The following is a 17,319-nucleotide window of genomic DNA, read 5'->3' as shown; positions in this document are numbered from 1 at the left end:
CAAAGAAGATTTAATATCTATTCTCCTCAAACTCTTCCGAAAAATCTAAGAGGAGATAATACTTCCCAACTCATTTTATGAGGCCAGTATCACCCTGATATCAAAACCTGGTAAAGATAACATGACAAAAGAAAATTACAGACCAATATCTCTCATGAACACAGATGCAAAAATCTTAAATAGGATACTAGCAAACCGAATACAGCAACATATGAAAAAGATTATACGCCACAATCAAGGGGCACAGGGATGGTTCAGCATAAGCATATCAATTAATGTGATATATCACATAAACAAATTAAAAAATAAGAATCATATGATCAAATCAATAGATGCAGAAAAAGCCTTCGACAAGATACAGCATCCATTTATGATCAAAACACTTCACAAACCCAGTATAGAGGAAAGTACCTTAACATAATAAAGGCCATCCATGACAAACCCTCAGCCAACATTATACTTAATAGTGAAAAACTAAAAACCTTCCCTCTAAGATCAGGAACAAGACAAGGCCGTCTATGATCGCCACTGTTATTCAATATAACATTGGAGGTCCTAATGAGTGCATTCAGACAAGAGAAATATGTAAAAGGCATATGTAAAATAGAAAACAAAGAAGTCAAACTGTCATTATTTGCAGATGACATGATTCTCTATATAGAAAACCCTAAAGACTCCACAAGAACACTACTAGAAACAATAAGCAAATACAGTGAAGTTTCTGGATACAAAATCAATGTTCAAAAATCCATAGCATTCCTATACTTTAACAATGGAGTGTCAGAAAAAGAAGTGGAAAAAATCATTCCTTTTGCAATTGCAACAAAAAGAATAAAATACCTAGGAATAAATTTAACAAAACATGTGAAGGACCTATAAGACCCTATTAAAAGAAATCAAAGCAGATGCAAAGAAATGGAAAGATATTCTGTGTTCTTGGATTGGAAGAATCAACATAGTTAAAATGACCATATTACCTAAAGCATTATACAGATTTAATGCAATCCCCATCAAAATCCCATTGGCATTTTTTAAAGAAATAGAACAAAAAATCATCAAATTCGTATGAAAGCACAAAAGACCCCAAATTTCCAAAGCCATTCTGAGAAAAAAGAATGAGACTGGAGGCATCACTCTGCCTGACTTCAAATTATATTACAAAGCGACAGTAATCAAAACGGCATGGTATTGGCAGCAAAACAGACACACGAACCAGTGGAACAGAATCGAGAGACCAGAAGTAAACCCATATTTATGTGGGCAAATAATTTTCGACAGTGGAGAAAGGAAAGCCTCTTCAATAAATGGTTCTGGGAAAACTGGAAAGCCACCTGCAAAAGAATGAAAGTAGACTGTTGTCTATCACCACATACCAAAATTAACTCAAAATGGATTAAGTACCTGAATGTAAGACCTGAAACAATAAAATGCATAGAAGAAAACAGGAACTAAACTCTTGGACCTTGGACTTAAAGAGGATTTTATGAATTTGACCTCAAAGGCAAGGGAAGTAAAAGCAAAAATAAATGAATGAGACTAAGTCAAACTAAAAAGCTTCTGCTCAGCAGAAAGAAACCATCAACAAAGTAAAGAGACAACCATCAGAATGAGAAAATATATTTGCAAGCAATGCCTCTAATAAGGGCCTAATATTCAAAATATACAAAAAACTCATACAACTCAATAACAACAAAAAAATCAAACCATCCAATCAAAAAATGGGCAGAGGATCTGAACAGACACTTCTCTCCAGAGGACATACAAATGGTCAACAAACATGAAAAGATGCTCAACATCACTAGCTATTAGAGAAATGCAAATCAAAACCACAATGAGATACCATCTCACACCTGTTAGAATGGCTGTAATCAACAGGACAAGTAATAACAAATGCTGGAGAGGATGCGGAGAAAAAGGAACACTCATACACTGCTGGTGGGACTGCAAATTGGTACAGCCACTATGGAAAACAGTATGGGGTTTCCTCAGAAAACTAAGAATTGATCTACCATACAATCCAGCAATCCCTCTACTGGGTATTTACACCAAAGACTTAAAAAATCATATCCATAAAGATATTTGCACATCAATGTTCATAGCAGCATTATTCACAGTGGCCAGGACATAGAAGCAATCGAAGTGTCCTACAATAGATGATTGACTAAAGAAGCTGTAGTACATATATACAATGGAATATTTCCCAACCATAAGAAGAGATGAAATACAGCCATTTGCGACAACATGGATGGAATTCAAGATAATCATGCTAAGCGAAATAAGCCAGACAGAAAAAGTTGAAAATCACATGATATCATTTATATGTGGGATATAAACCTAAAAGCAACAAAGGAACAGGGCCAACAAACAGAGACTCATGGACATGAACTATAGACTAGTGGTTACCAGAGGGTAGGAGGTGGGGGGAGGAGGAGGGAGGTAGATGGGGTAAAGGGTGTCAAATATAGGGAAGCAGGGAGAGGGTGAAGTGAGTAAAGGGGATCAAATATATTGGTGGTTGAAGGAAACTGAACTTTGGGTGGTAAACACAATAGAATATACAGATGTTACATTATAATGTACACCTGAAAATTATATAATTATATTAACCAGTGTTACCCCAATAAACTTAATTAAAAATAAATAAAATAAAGACATTTGGGGCATAAGTGTGCATTTGAATATACACACTGGATATTATATAGTTTCAAGAAATAACTGTTGATTTTGTTAGATATAATGTTGTTTCAACTATGTAGGAAAATATTTCTTTAGAGATATATATGAAAGTATGTGTATTTATTGTCATGATTTCCATAATTTGCTTTAAAAACAGCTTTAGCCAAAAAATTATAGAAAGTTAAAAGTCCATATTATATGTGCAAAAGTACCATATTCAAAAATAAAAAACATGACACTTATTTTTTAAAACAGCAAACAACTTTAAAGTTTTGCTATGGAAAAAAGACAAATTTTAGAAAGTCATACGAGATGTTAGAAAGTTAAACAAAATTTTTTTTCAAATAGGAAAACGTGAATATTTGAAGGCAGGTAAGAAACAATTGAAAGAGACTGAAAATAGTAGACGAAAGGTATTATGTAATATTTTGTACTTGATTTTATTAGTGAAATCATCAGAATCATATATATATGTGATATCTAGAATAATATTAGTAATAATTTTCTGGTAAACAAAGCAAATAATTAAACAAAATAGAATTTTTAATTTAGATTCACATGTAATTTGGACATACATGCAGCTTGATTCTGTTATTTGGCAAGAAATAGTATACGATATTGTATATTATTGGTTGTGTGAGACTAATATTCTGTGGACATTTTATGTCGATTGGATATTTAACAAACTTTCATTAAATATATAATGTGTGGAAGGTATATTATTAACTGCTATAGTGGATATATATGGGAATAAGTTGTTTATGTTTATATATGTGCATACTCATATATGGTTAAATTTTTAAAAACTTCCAGCCTACAAGAGTATAGAAGTCACAAGGAAGTTTTCAATTAAGGAATTTTAATTTTCACTTGGAGTTCTAAATATGCAATGAAAAAAAGAATAAATAAATACATTAGATAACCAGATGCGTGTAGTTACAATAACAATTAATTTGAAGATCAAACTCAACTGGAATCACTCTGTTGATTGTTCAACTGTAAAATTAGTCCATGATTATATTTTTAATCATTAGGATTTTGGTTCGCTAGAAGTAAATGTAAGTATTAAAATTCTTTATGTATTTCAAAGTGTAAAAATAAACTCAAATCATATATAAACTTCGAATAAATAACTGAAATGTAACTGTTATGAGGGAATATTAACAAACACAATGTAAATAAAACATAATGTTTCCTTTTAACTCTATTGCAGCAGTAGCCAATCAATTGAAATGTTTCTGCAGGTCCAATCATGAGCACCTTAAGTCCTTGAAGCGTCATGACAGACTTCTGGTTTTATCTCCAACATTTAAAAAGCCTGGAAGTTGTCGCATACAATCTTTCAATAAGAAAAAAGCAAATTGAAATCAATAACTTTTTTTGGACCCATTAAAGAATTGAAATTACAAAGCAAATTATCACCTAAAATTTAGAGACAGGCAAATGCAAAAGGTCACATCTAGGATCTGCTTGCTTGGAGCAGAAGTTCCTAAACCCATAAACTGATGATAAACACACACACACACACACACACACACACACTTTAAGGGTAATTTTGATGAGAATCTAGAGTGTAACCTAGCATAAGAGTAAGAAACTCCTTGTTGGAGGCGCCACTTTATTAGGACCCCTACAGTGTGGTGCGTATTACCTCTAGGAATCCCAAGTTCTCTTGGTGGAGCTGAGAGGGAGCTCCTCATGGCTCTGCAAGGGGGCAAGGAAAAATAACTATTTTCAAGTAATCCCAAAGCATTCTTAAAACAAATGCCTACTTTCCAAAGGAAAATATATATCAGAGCCTTATTCCATTTGAGAGTATAGCAGTTACCTAGCTCTAGCCACTTCTAACCTTCCTGTGTAATCTAATGCAATGGTCCTCAACATTTGTGGTACCAGGGACCAGTGCTCCTATGAGAATCTAATGCCTGAAGATCTGAGATGGAGCTGAGGCAGTGATGCTAGTGCTGGGGAGCGGCTGCAAATACAGATGAAGCTTCGCTCGCACCCACTGCTCAACTCCTGCTGTGTGGTCCAGTTCCTAACAAGCCCAGACCGGAACCAGTCTGCAGTCTGGGGATTGGGGACCCCTGAAAGGGCATAAAGGAACTAAGAAACACTTAGATTAAATGAAGATCAGGGACAAAGGCCTACTAAAAGACTAAACTTTAATCACAAGATTAGATTGCTTCTTTCTCATATCTAACATTATATCAACAGGGCTCCTGTATTTTAGCAGTGGATTATAGCTATGAGAACCAAAAGGTACAGACCTCCTATATGGAAGAGTTATTGGGAAAAACCTAAGACAACAGGAAAGAAAAACACAAGGAAGCTAGAGAAATTTGACATCTCTGATACCTACCGCTATTGCAAATATTAGACACAGCTCAACTTCAAGGCAAATTAACATAAAATCTTACATGAAAGATCTATTAATTATTGTTCCTCATATCTGGTACATCATGTCTAGCTTCAAAAAAAATTACAACTGTCGTTAAAAGGCAGGAGAAGCAGTCTTACAAGACAAAGCAAGCATCACAACCAGACTCAGATATGACATAGATTTTGAAATTATAAGACAGGTAATTTAAATTCAATGTGATTAATATGTTAAAGGCTCCAATGGAAAAAGCAGACAACATGCAAAAACAGATGAGTAATGTAAGCAGAGAGCTGGAAACTCTAAGAAAGACTTCTTAAAATGCTAATAATAAAATAAATGAATAATGCTTTTGATGGGATTATCAGTAGACTGGACATGGACAAAGAGAGAATTAGTGAGGTTGAAGATATGCAAATAAAAACTTCGAAAACTTCAAAGAGAAGAGAAGAAAAGAATGAAAGAAAAACAAAATATGCAATAACTGTGGAACAATTACAGAAAGCATACCAAATACGTAATGACAATACCAGAAGAAGAAAAAGAAAAAGGAGCACAAGAAATGTTCAAAGTAATAATACCTGAGAATTTTCAAAAATTAATGATACAAAAACTACAAATCCAACCAAATACCATGCAAGATAAATACCAAAAAGTATATCATATTCAAACACAGAAAATCAAAGTAAAGAGAAAATCTTGAAAGAAGCAGTGTTGGGGAGGATACCTTACCTATAGAGAAACAAGGATAAAAATTATAGTGGACGTATCAGAATTCATGAAAGCAGGCATAGAGTAGAGTGAAATATTTAAATGGTTAAAAGAAAAAATTCACCAACCTATAATTCCACAACCAGTGAAATTATCTTTCAAATGCAAAGGAGAAATAAAGGTTTTTAAAGAACCATCCCCCCATACACACACGATGAGGGGATTTATCATCAGCAAACTTGCCCTGCAAAAATGTTAAAAAAACTTCTTTAAGGAGAAAGAAAATGATATAGGATTAGAAGCTCAGATATACAAAAACAAGAGGGAGTTTTGGGAAAAGATTAAGTGAAGGTAAAATAAAATATTTTATTTTTCTTATTTGTAATTATCTAAAAATTAACTTTAATTAAAGTAATAATAATAATGTATTTGCATGGTTATATTATAGGGATAAGTGGGATGAGGGACAGCAATTTCACCAGGAGGGGAGGATAAATTGAGGATGCTTTATAAATACTTGAACTAATGTGAAGTAGTCTAGCATTGTTTTGGTAGAATTAATTATAATTGTATAGTGTAAATGGTAGAACAAAACCTAAAAATGTTCTCGAAGAAGTGTAAGTAATATGCTAAAAGAGATGAGAAAATGGATCATATAAAATGCTTAGTTAAAACCGGAAAAGACAGAACAAAATGAGGGAAAAAAAAAAAGAACAAGTACAATGAATAAGAAACAGTTATAAATATGAGATATTAATTCATCTATGTCAATTATACACCAGAAATAACTCAATTAGAAGATAAGATGGTCAGAGTGGACAAAGCAGAATTCAGAATAAAAAATTATCAGTACTAAACATATACAGCATTTTTTTAAAAACCTGAATTATGTTAGAAGTCATAAGAATCTTTAATACACATTTACCTATGAACAGTGTCAAAATATATGAGGCAAAAACTAAGAGAAATGCAAAGGGAAATAGACCAATCCACTATTACACTTGGAGATTTCAACATCCTTCTTTCAGTAATTGATAAGATCCAGTAGACACGATATCAGTAAATTGATAAACAGCACTATTAACTTGATCTAATTCATGTTTATAGAACATTCCTTACAAACACAGCAGAATACACATTCTGCTCAAGCTCACGTGGAACATTCTCTAAGGTAGACTACATTCTGGGTCATAAACATAACCTACAACATTTTAAAAATGCAAAACATAGAAAATATGTTCTCAGACCACTACAGAATTAAACTAGAAATCAAAGTATAGAAAAATAACTGGGAAATTGCCAAATATTTGGAGTTTCAAAAATGTTCCAATAACTCAAAAAAATAAAAACTTAGGTCTAAATATAACAAAATATGTACAGGACCTATGTGTGGAACACTATAAAACTCTGATGAAAGAAATGAGAAAATAAGTAAAAAGATAGTCCATGTTTATGGAATGGAAAACTGTATATTGTTGAAACGTCAGATTGATTTGTGGATTCCACACAATTCCAGTCAAAACCCCAGGAAAGCTGTTTTGTGGATATTGATCAACAGATTCTAAAGTTTTAAGAAAAAGCCGAAGACTTAGAATAACACAGAACATTCTGAAGAACAATATGCTATCTGACTCACTATAAAGCTATAGAAATAAAAATGGCATGGTATTGGTGAAAGAATATACACATTAATGAAACAAAATAGAGAGTCCAGAAACAGATCCCCACACATATATTCTGCTGATTTTTGTCAAGGTAATAAAGACAATTCGGTGGAGAAAAGACCATCTTTTGACAAGTGATGCTAGAACTATTGGACACCCCAAAACACAAACCTTACAACTTTTCATAAATATTAACTCAACATGGATCAGATACACAAATATAAAACATGAAACTATAAAACCTGCAGAAGAAAACATAGAACGACGTCTAGGTGCTTTGGCAACAAATTTTTAGATACAACACCAGCATCAGCCATGAAAGAAAAAGTGGCACATCTACTGGACTTTTTTAAAATTAAAAACTTCTGCTCTGTGAAAAACACTGTAAAGAGACTGAAAAAGTAGTAACAGACTGGAAGAAATTGAATTCAGACCACATATATGATGAAAGGCCTGATCCAAAATATATAAATTACCTTTAAAATTCAACGATAATAATACCAACGCTCCAATATAAAGATGGGGAAAAGATCTGAACGGACACTTCATTGAAGAAAATGTACAGATGGAAAACAAGCAGAGAAAATGATTCTGAACATTGTTTGTCATTAGGAAATTGCAAATTAAAATAACAATGAGATACAGCTGCCTACTGTTATGTTAATAATGTTTCAATATAGAGTCATTAGTTGTGAAAAATATACCATATAATGTAAGATGTTACATATAGGAGGAAATGGGCATGGAAGTATATGGAAACTCTCTGCACTATATTTGCAATTTTTCTGTAAATGAAAAATAGTTCTAAAAAATAGTTCATTTTTAAAAACACTATTAAAATATGGCAATCATGCCTCTTTCATATATTCATTCCTCCAAAGCTAAGAAATATGAAATTAATTAAATGGTTCTTTTGTTAAAGAGAGAATGGAAGTGACAGCAAGATAGAGGAAGAAGTGACTTTATTCAGTTTTCTCTTTTAAAACTGTGTAATTCTAACGTTCCCCGACAGAATTTATTTTACCTTATTAAATCTAAAAAACATTTTCATACCTCTTATACTTATGCCAAAATATTGGAGCCACGAAGAGTATCCATTTCAAAGGAAAAAGGGAGTGGCTATCCAGTTTGTTATACAAAGGTCTGTGCTCCTGCAAAACAGAAAAGCGAACCAGATAGAAAATAAAATATTCGATAAAAACTGATGATGACGATTACTTCAAAAAGCTTAGAAGAAAATTTAGATATTCATAGTATTTTCTGGGGTTTTTTTCTGACGAAAGGAGAAATGGAAGCAAAGTAGTAAGGTACAGCTGTTTCTAACAATAGGCAATCGCACAATAGAAACATTGCTTCAAATAAACACTCAAATGAAAATTAGCTTCTCTTCAAATCCATTTGTTTAGAAAATTATTTCCTGTTCAGTATAAAAAAGTATATTTTGTAGATCCTTAAACAGAGAGAACAAATTGGAAATTTGAGAAACCATTTATTATATTTTTAAAAAATAATTATTTATTAAATACACATAATATGGTAGGCCTTGCACTAAATATTTCACTGGGGTTATCTCATTTAAACACCAAAACCACTCTAAGATGTAGACATCGCTATTTCATTTCCATTAAAAAAACAAAAACAAATCTATGGGAATTAATCAACATATCTAATAAGTTCTGGTGTTTGAACCCAGCAATAAAGCTTCAGACTGATGACCACTTTGTTAACACTGGCTTCCCGTCATAGGTAAACAAGACTACTCAGCCTAAAGAAACTTTTTCTCAGTCCAGAGAGGACATAACATTGGTAAATATTTATGTACTCACCTAAATATATAAAGCAAATATTAACAGACCTAATGAGAGAAAAAAGTAGCAGTACATATATATAGTAGGAGGCTTCAATACCACACTTTCATCAACGGATAGAAAAGCCAGACAGAAAATCAATAAGAAAATATTGGACTTAAATAACGCATAGACCATATCAACTAAACCAACATTTACAAAACATTCCATCCAAAAGCAGCAGAATACACATTCTTAAGTGCACATGGAACATTCTTCAGGATAGATTATGTCAGGCCAAAAACAAGTCTTAACAACTTAAAGAAGATTGAAATCATATCTACTCCAATTATAATGGTATGAAACTAGAAATCAATTAGAAGAAGAAAGAAGAACACTGGAAAATGTATAAATATGCAGAGATTAAACAACATACTACTGAACAACCAATTGGTCAAACAAGATGTCAAAATAAATCAAAAACTCTCTTGAAACAAATGAAAATGGAAATACAACATACCAAAACTTATGGGATTCAGCAAAAGCAGTTCTAACAGGAGCTCATAAATGCCTACGTTAAAAAATTAAATTAATGAAACTAAGAACTGTTTTTTTTTAAAGATAAACAAAGTTAATGACAGTTTTGCAAGTCAAAACCACAATGAGCTATCACCTCACACGAGTTAGGGTATTTATTGTCAATAGGACAGGACATAAGAAATGCTGCTAAGGATGCAGAAAATAGGGAACCCTTGTGTATTGTTGCTGGGAATGTAAACCGATACAGCCATTATGGAAAACAGGATGGTATTTACTCAAGAAATTAAAAATTTTACTACCATAATGATCCAGCAATTTCACTTCTAACTGTACACCCAAAGAAAATGCTATTTACACACACACACAATACTGGTCATCACACACACACACACACACACATATATATATACCTCATATTAATATTAGGTAATTACTTATATTAATATCAAGTAATTTGCCACTTGAGGTTGAAAAAGAGGTATTATTACCTATGCCAATTTAACATGTGTAAATTGGGACAATTCCAGCAATCTGAGACACATGGTCACCTTATCTTTAGAACCTTTTTGTTTTAACTATTTATTGCAGAAAGGTGCGCACATGCATATATTTAGAGAATAGTATAATGAATCCTTATTTGCCTATCATCCATGTTCGGTCACTATAAATTATGGCCAGTTTTCATCCTTCCATACCCTCTGCCCTACCAATATTTAAGTAAATTCTGAGCAGCTTCTTTAGTTATTCTCTGACCAAAACACTAATCACTTTTATCACATGCCTTTTCCTTTCTCCCCACCAGGCTTTCTCATAACCACCCCATCCACATGTTGTTTTTGTTTTACTTATAGGGCTGATGCTCTAATGGTTCAACTTTGCTAGAAGACAGATACTTAATGGTTATTAACCAGCTCAGAATAAGGAGTCAGATCATCTGTGACTCCCAGACCTGCCTGCCTGCCTGCCTTATCTAGACCAATGATTCCATAATGGAGGCTTCATAAAGACTAAGACTGAAGCCCTGTTGTACATGAGGATCATGTTCCTGCTACACTGGCTTGGGGTATTTCTGTCTTTTTCTGGACACACCCGAGCTGAGTACCCCCAATATCACAATCCTCCAGAAGTGGTGATTCCCTTGAGGGTAACAGGCACTGGCCTCCGCATGAAGCTTCCAGGCTGGCTCTCCTATGGTCTGCATTTTGGGGGTGAGAGACACGTTTTCCACATGAAGATCAAGAAGCATTTGCTGCCCAGACACCTCCCAGTGTTCACCTACACAGACCAGGGTGCTCTCGTGGAGGACCGGCCTTTTGTCCAGAATGACTGCTACTATCATGGTTATGTAGAGGGGGACCCAGAATCCCTGGTTGCACTCAGTACCTGTTTTGGTGGCTTTCGAGGATTGTTACAGATAAATAACATTGTGTATGAAATTAAGCCCATGATTTTTTCTACCAAATTTGAACATCTAGTATATAGAATGGACAGTAGGGAGACTCAATTCCCAACCATGAAATCTGATACTATGCAAGAGGAAATTGTACACCAATTTGAGTTTCAAGAGATTGGTAGTTCTACTCTGGAACAAAGCGCTTATGAGAGCTGGTGGGTCCATAATTTTTTAATAGAAACAGCAGTGGTGGTTGATCATAGTCTCTATGTTCATTGGGAAAAAAATGTCTCAAAGTTGCAGGAAAATTTATATGTTGTTGTAAATATAGTGGATTCCATTTATGAGGCATTGGGCCTTAAGCTGTTATTGTTTGGTTTGGAGGTATGGACTCAAGCAAACCATATTAAAGTAGACGATCCATGGAGATCGTCAACGTTTTTTTGCCGTTGGAAGTATGAAAACCTTGCTTCCCGCATGCCACATGATACTATACATCTTTTTATGCATAAGACATTAAAAGGATTAAGTGGTCTAAGCTTTATTGGCGGACTATGTAGAATAAAACGTGGTTGTGCAATTGTTACTTTTTTAAACAAATCCTTGACCATTGCTGCAATTGCGGTGGCTCATCATATGGGTCATAATTTGGGTATGTTTCATGATCTGTTTTTCTGTACATGTGGAAAATATCAATGTATAATGCATTTTGATAACCCACCAATAACTAAATTTAGCAACTGTAGTTATTCTACATTTTGGGATCATTCTATAGTTAAGAAAAGATGTTTGTTCTACAATATTCATACAAAAGACATACTTAGGCTGGCGCGCTGTGGGAATGGTATTGTTGAAGAAGAAGAGGAGTGTGACTGTGGAACTTTACAGCATTGTGCAAAAGATGCCTGTTGTCTGTCAAACTGCACTCTGAGTTTTGGGTCTAGTTGTGCTTTCGGACTTTGTTGCAAGAACTGCAAGTTCTTACCATCAGGGCAAGTGTGTAGAAAGGAAGTCAATGAATGTGATCTTCCGGAGTGGTGCAATGGAACATCCCATTTGTGCCCAGATGACGTATATGTGGAAGATGGAATTCCCTGCAATGACAGTGCCTACTGCTATGAAAAGAAATGTAATGACCGCACTACACAGTGTAGGCAGATTTTTGGCAAAAAAGCAAACAATGCAAATCACAGTTGCTATAAACAGATAAACACTGTAGGCGACCGTTTTGGTAACTGTGGTACGCAAAACGCTTCATATGTAAAATGTAATATCTCAGATATCCTGTGTGGGAGGATTCAGTGTGAGAACGTAAATGAAATTCCCCTTCTGAGAGATCATTCTACAGTGCATTGGGCTTACTACAATGGGATCAACTGCTGGAGTACTGACCACCACTTTGGGATGACCATACCTGATATAGGTGAAGTGAAAGATGGCACAGAGTGTGGTGCAGAACATCTTTGCATCCACAAGAAGTGTGTCCATATATCTCAGTTAGATAGCAATTGTTCACCCTCGTTCTGTAACAGGAGGGGGATCTGCAACAATAAACATCACTGCCATTGCAACTATTTGTGGGACCCTCCCAACTGCCTAATAAAAGGCCATGGAGGTAGTATTGACAGTGGTCCACCCCCTAGGAGAAAGATACTAAATAAGAATCACGCATTACTATTTTCACTTTTTTGGTTATTAGTTTTATTATGTTGTCTTTTTTGTCTTTGGATGAAGAGAAGAACTAAAAAAGAGAAAAAAGTTCAGCCTCAACCTGAAATGAAGGAAATGGATCAGATACAGCAATCAAAAGAAATGCAAAATATTCCAGTTCAACAAGAGAAACCCCCAGAAAATATTCCAGCTCAAACAGAGAAAACCCCACAAAATATTCAGCTCAACAAGGAAACCCCCACAAAATATTTGAAGCTCAACAAGGAAACCCCACAAAATATCAGCTCAAGGGAAACACCATTCCACTCAAGCTCCAGCTCAACAAGGGAAACCCCCACAAAATATTCCAGCTCAACAAGGGAAACCCCCGCAAAATATTCCAAATAAATGAGAGAAAACCTCACAAAATGTTCTGACTCAACCTGCAAAATGGGCAAAAATTTTAGTCAACCTCAAATGTCATTTTCAAAGAGTCGACATAGAAACGAAAGCAATCAGCATCAAAAAATGTATCCAAATAGGTATTCATTAAAAAAGATAATTCCTAGAATGTTTCTACTTACTCTCTGTTATTTTAAACAAATAGAAGCCTTGTTTTTCCCAAAATTTGTTCCTTTATATTTTCCAGAAAAGGTGCGGGACATGGATGGTATACCAGTTTTTAAGTTACTACTTCTCAGTTCCAAAGATCCTTCCCATTTTGTACTCTGCATTGGTTGGAAGCACATTTCTATTGCACCAGCCCTCTTCCTACACGGATCTGCAATAGGGAGAATGAGTAGGAGTTTGGAAATCTGGGAGATCTTTTTGCGTCCTATGTCAATGTTACCTCAATAACAGATTTTGCACTGGGAGTTATACTTAGTCTCTATATCCTTTATTATTATTCATTCTGGACCAACCCATTGTCATCCTGAGAGATACCAACAAAGCCATCTGATGTGTTATTGTCAGAGTTCTGGGTCCCAGCTCTTAAAGCTCTCTACCAATATCCCAGATCTCCTGCACCAACTTAGGTAGTACCGACTGTCAGTTCTGAGTCTCGGATCTGTGGGACCAGCCCTGGGGATACAGTGGACTGAAGGACTGGATTCATGTATCCCTCACCATTTCCCTTGGCTTCTCAGCTCCACGAATGAAATCACCCTCTTACACTTACTATTTCATGGTTACTAAGTAACACAATATCTCCCTTAACTTATTTTGTTCTTAAATAGCTGTTTACTTGATTCCTTATATTTAATTCTATCCCTCTAAAATCACTAATGTGTTTTCTCTTTTTCTGACTCAATCGTGACTGTTACAGTACTGACCTTGGTATAATGAAAAAAGCAGGAGGAAAGAAGCATCATAAGTTTTGTTTGTTTGAGTTTTTCTTTACCACTGCCCTTTACCCTTGAGAAAATTACTTAAAGTTACAGCAAGTGTCCCACAAAATAAGAAAGGACAGGATCACAATAACACTTGTCTCTCAATTTCTGGGTTCCTTTGGTTATAAAATAAAATACTTCCAATTCTTGGTAGATAAATGATTTTTCTGGGAAAAAATCTATGTAATGCCAAGTAAATTTTTAAAATTTAGACCTTAAAAGTATGAAGAAGCTGTGGAGAAAATGAAGATTTAAAGACTTAAAAATTACAGAGAAAGAAAAACAATTTGAATTGTTAGGACTTTTCCCCCAAGAACAAAAATGATTGTTCCCTGGAATATGATAATTCTGAATATAAATTAAGGATCAAACTTGGCCCACCCAGTTAGAGGGCCTCTGCTAAAGAAAAAGTGAAAACTTGTTAGTGGTGTAGAAGAGACTAGATTAATAAGTTAGAAGAGACTAGATCGATAAGGGCATCAAATTCAAAATTTAATTTTCCCCACACCTCATTTGCTGAGTTTAGATCCTCCGTGGGAGGCTGGGGAAATAGGTTGAAGTTTCTAAGGGCAGAAATATTTACAATCTGTCGTACTTAGAAAGCAAAGACGTAGTGGAAAGGGGCTTGCCTCAAACTTGTACTGTCTTCTTTTTAAAACATTTGCCTGATTTTGAAGGAGCTTGGAGTATATGGTAAAAATGGAGTATTACAAGATTTAAATATCACTGTATAATCATCCATTGTTTTCAGAGCTGAGAAAATAGAGGCACGTGGGCCCTCAATAGAAAGTTTATTAAGGTATATGTGTTTTACTAAAACTGCACTATCATCTGACCAAACTGAATTCCTAATTGTACTGAAGTTATCAATCACTCAGCCTATCTTTCAAACAGAGGAAAGATGGAAATTTCTCAAGTCAAAGGTAATTCTACCCTGAACTATTATGGTTCTTTATGTATAACATTTGGTGAACAATAAAAAATTATCACATTTCAAGAGGAAGAAATGATGGCCAATAATAAAGAACGACAACAAAGATAGTAAAAGAGAAGCTAGAACCCATCTAAAAGATGATGCAGAGAATATAAAAGATGAACAACAACAACAAAAAAACTGGAAGGAAAAGGAACAAACTGTGAAAGAGAGTAGATTCTTTTCACCAGAAAATGAGCATCTGTGTAAAGCTGTCAAATATCTATTCTAGTGCTTCAAAATAAAATATCCAAATTTAGGAAATTAGTGGAGTTTAAATTATAGACTGTTGTGCAATTAACTTCTAATTAATTAATTAGAAGAAAAGTCAGCGAAAATATCAATTGCTGACACATTAAAAAAACATTACAATATAGGATAAGTGATATGTGGAACAAATCAATAAACCTAAATTGTTTAAAAAGAGCCCCAGTAGAGGAAGAAAAAGAGAATTAAATACAGTAATAAAAAACATATCATGGCTGAGAATTTCCCCCAAAATATGTAAACATTATCCCACTGCTTCGAGAAACTAATTTCCAACAGGATAAACACACAGACACATATCTAATAATATCATAGTAAAACTACTGAAAACCAGAGACACTGAGAAATCTTAAGAGCAACCAGAGATAAAATATCTATATCTTAAAAGAATGAAATAAGACAGATGTCTGACTTCAATAAAATAACTGAATGCAGATGATAATGGAATAATTATTTACTTGATTAATATAATTGCCAAGCTAGAATTCTTTAGTTTTTGAAAATTACCTTCAAGAATGAAAAAGAACAAAAATTTCCTTGGGCAAAAAAAAAAAGTTATTACCAGCAGGTCAGCACTCAAAGACATACTGACCTTTCTTTTTCCATCGAGAGAAAGAAAAATAATTGTGCAGGTGGGTGTGAAGTACACAAGAAACAGTAAATATGTGGGTAAAATAAATTAACCGAACAGAACAATACTAATAGTATCTTATGGATTATAAATACATGCAGAACAAAATGCAAACATTTGTTACAAAAGCTGGGAAGCATGTAGAGTTAAAATGGCTAAGCTTCCAGAAGTATTGGGAAGAGGTAAATTAATGATGTGGATTATACTATACGATGTTGAGTATGCATGTTACGATCTCTGGAATAACCATTAAGATCATAAGATTATGTAAATATAAAAAATTGAAAAGACATAATAAATGATATTTGATCACTACAAATATAGGCAAGGGAGAAAGAAAAAATGCAGATATGTGAAATATAGGCAAGTGAGAAGAAAAAAACAATACAGATATGTGAAAATGGGAAAAAGTTGGACTATGGTAGCTATAAGGCTTATGTAAAATGGATTGTATTAACCAAGTAAAAGACTGACATACTTCACAGGGAATGAAGTATAAAATCCAGCATCATGATGTTTATTAGAAACACAATTTAAAAATAAAGACATAGAGAGTGTAAAAACTTGAAAAAGAATTTTTTCAATGCACATATTAATGAAATTAAGTTACTATCATTCTTTAATATCTGATAATGACCTTTAAGGCATGAAGCATTACTAGAAATAATGAAGAATATTTTCATAATAATAAAAGGCAAATTATCAAGAAGATATGACAATCCCAATTGTGTATGCATTCAGCAATGTAACTTCAAATATGTAAGGAAAAACATGAAAATAGACAATCCACGATCACCAAAAGGGAGACTTTTAACCCACTTCTCTTAATAGCAATAGAAAGAATAGACAATAAATCTTGCAGGATGAGATTTTCAATCCATAATTAAGAAACCTGATCTAATAGAGATATTAACAGAGGGAATAATACTAGACTCAGTAGTAACAAAATTCACTTTGCTTCATCTGTATGTGGGCTGCTACCGAAGTCCACTTTATGGTGAGCCAGAAGGAAATCCCCCTAAAACTTTTGATGACTTTAACGAAGACTATACTCTCTAAATCCTATATAATTAATCCAGACATCAGTATCATTAAAGACAACTAGAAAAATTCCAATTGCCTGGTACGATTCTGACTCTGATACCACTTCTGATCATCAACTAAGATTCTGCACTTTCAATGTGTGTATGGGGGGTTCCCTATGTCACCAAGCAACCCTCCTATACCAGCTGAGATCTTACAATTTAATTCAGTTC

The 17,319-nt window shown here is 34.1% G+C and overlaps 1 protein-coding gene across 1 annotated transcript in view; it reads left to right on the top strand.

The window, feature by feature from the left end:
• Positions 1–10,785: 10,785 nt before the first annotated feature.
• Positions 10,786–17,319, top strand: part of LOC120613192 (disintegrin and metalloproteinase domain-containing protein 29-like) — a 13,507-nt gene continuing 6,973 nt past the window's right edge. The window contains exon 1 of the mRNA XM_039875781.1: positions 10,786–12,842. Coding sequence (XP_039731715.1) covers positions 10,789–12,842 — 2,054 coding nt within the window. The 5' untranslated portion in view covers positions 10,786–10,788. The remainder of the gene's footprint in view (positions 12,843–17,319) is intronic.

Source organism: Pteropus medius, unplaced genomic scaffold (assembly GCF_902729225.1).
Source record: "Pteropus medius unplaced genomic scaffold, Ma_sr-lr_union100, whole genome shotgun sequence".
NCBI classification, from domain to species: Eukaryota; Metazoa; Chordata; class Mammalia; order Chiroptera; family Pteropodidae; genus Pteropus; species Pteropus medius.
This window is presented reverse-complemented; position numbering and strand designations above follow the sequence as displayed.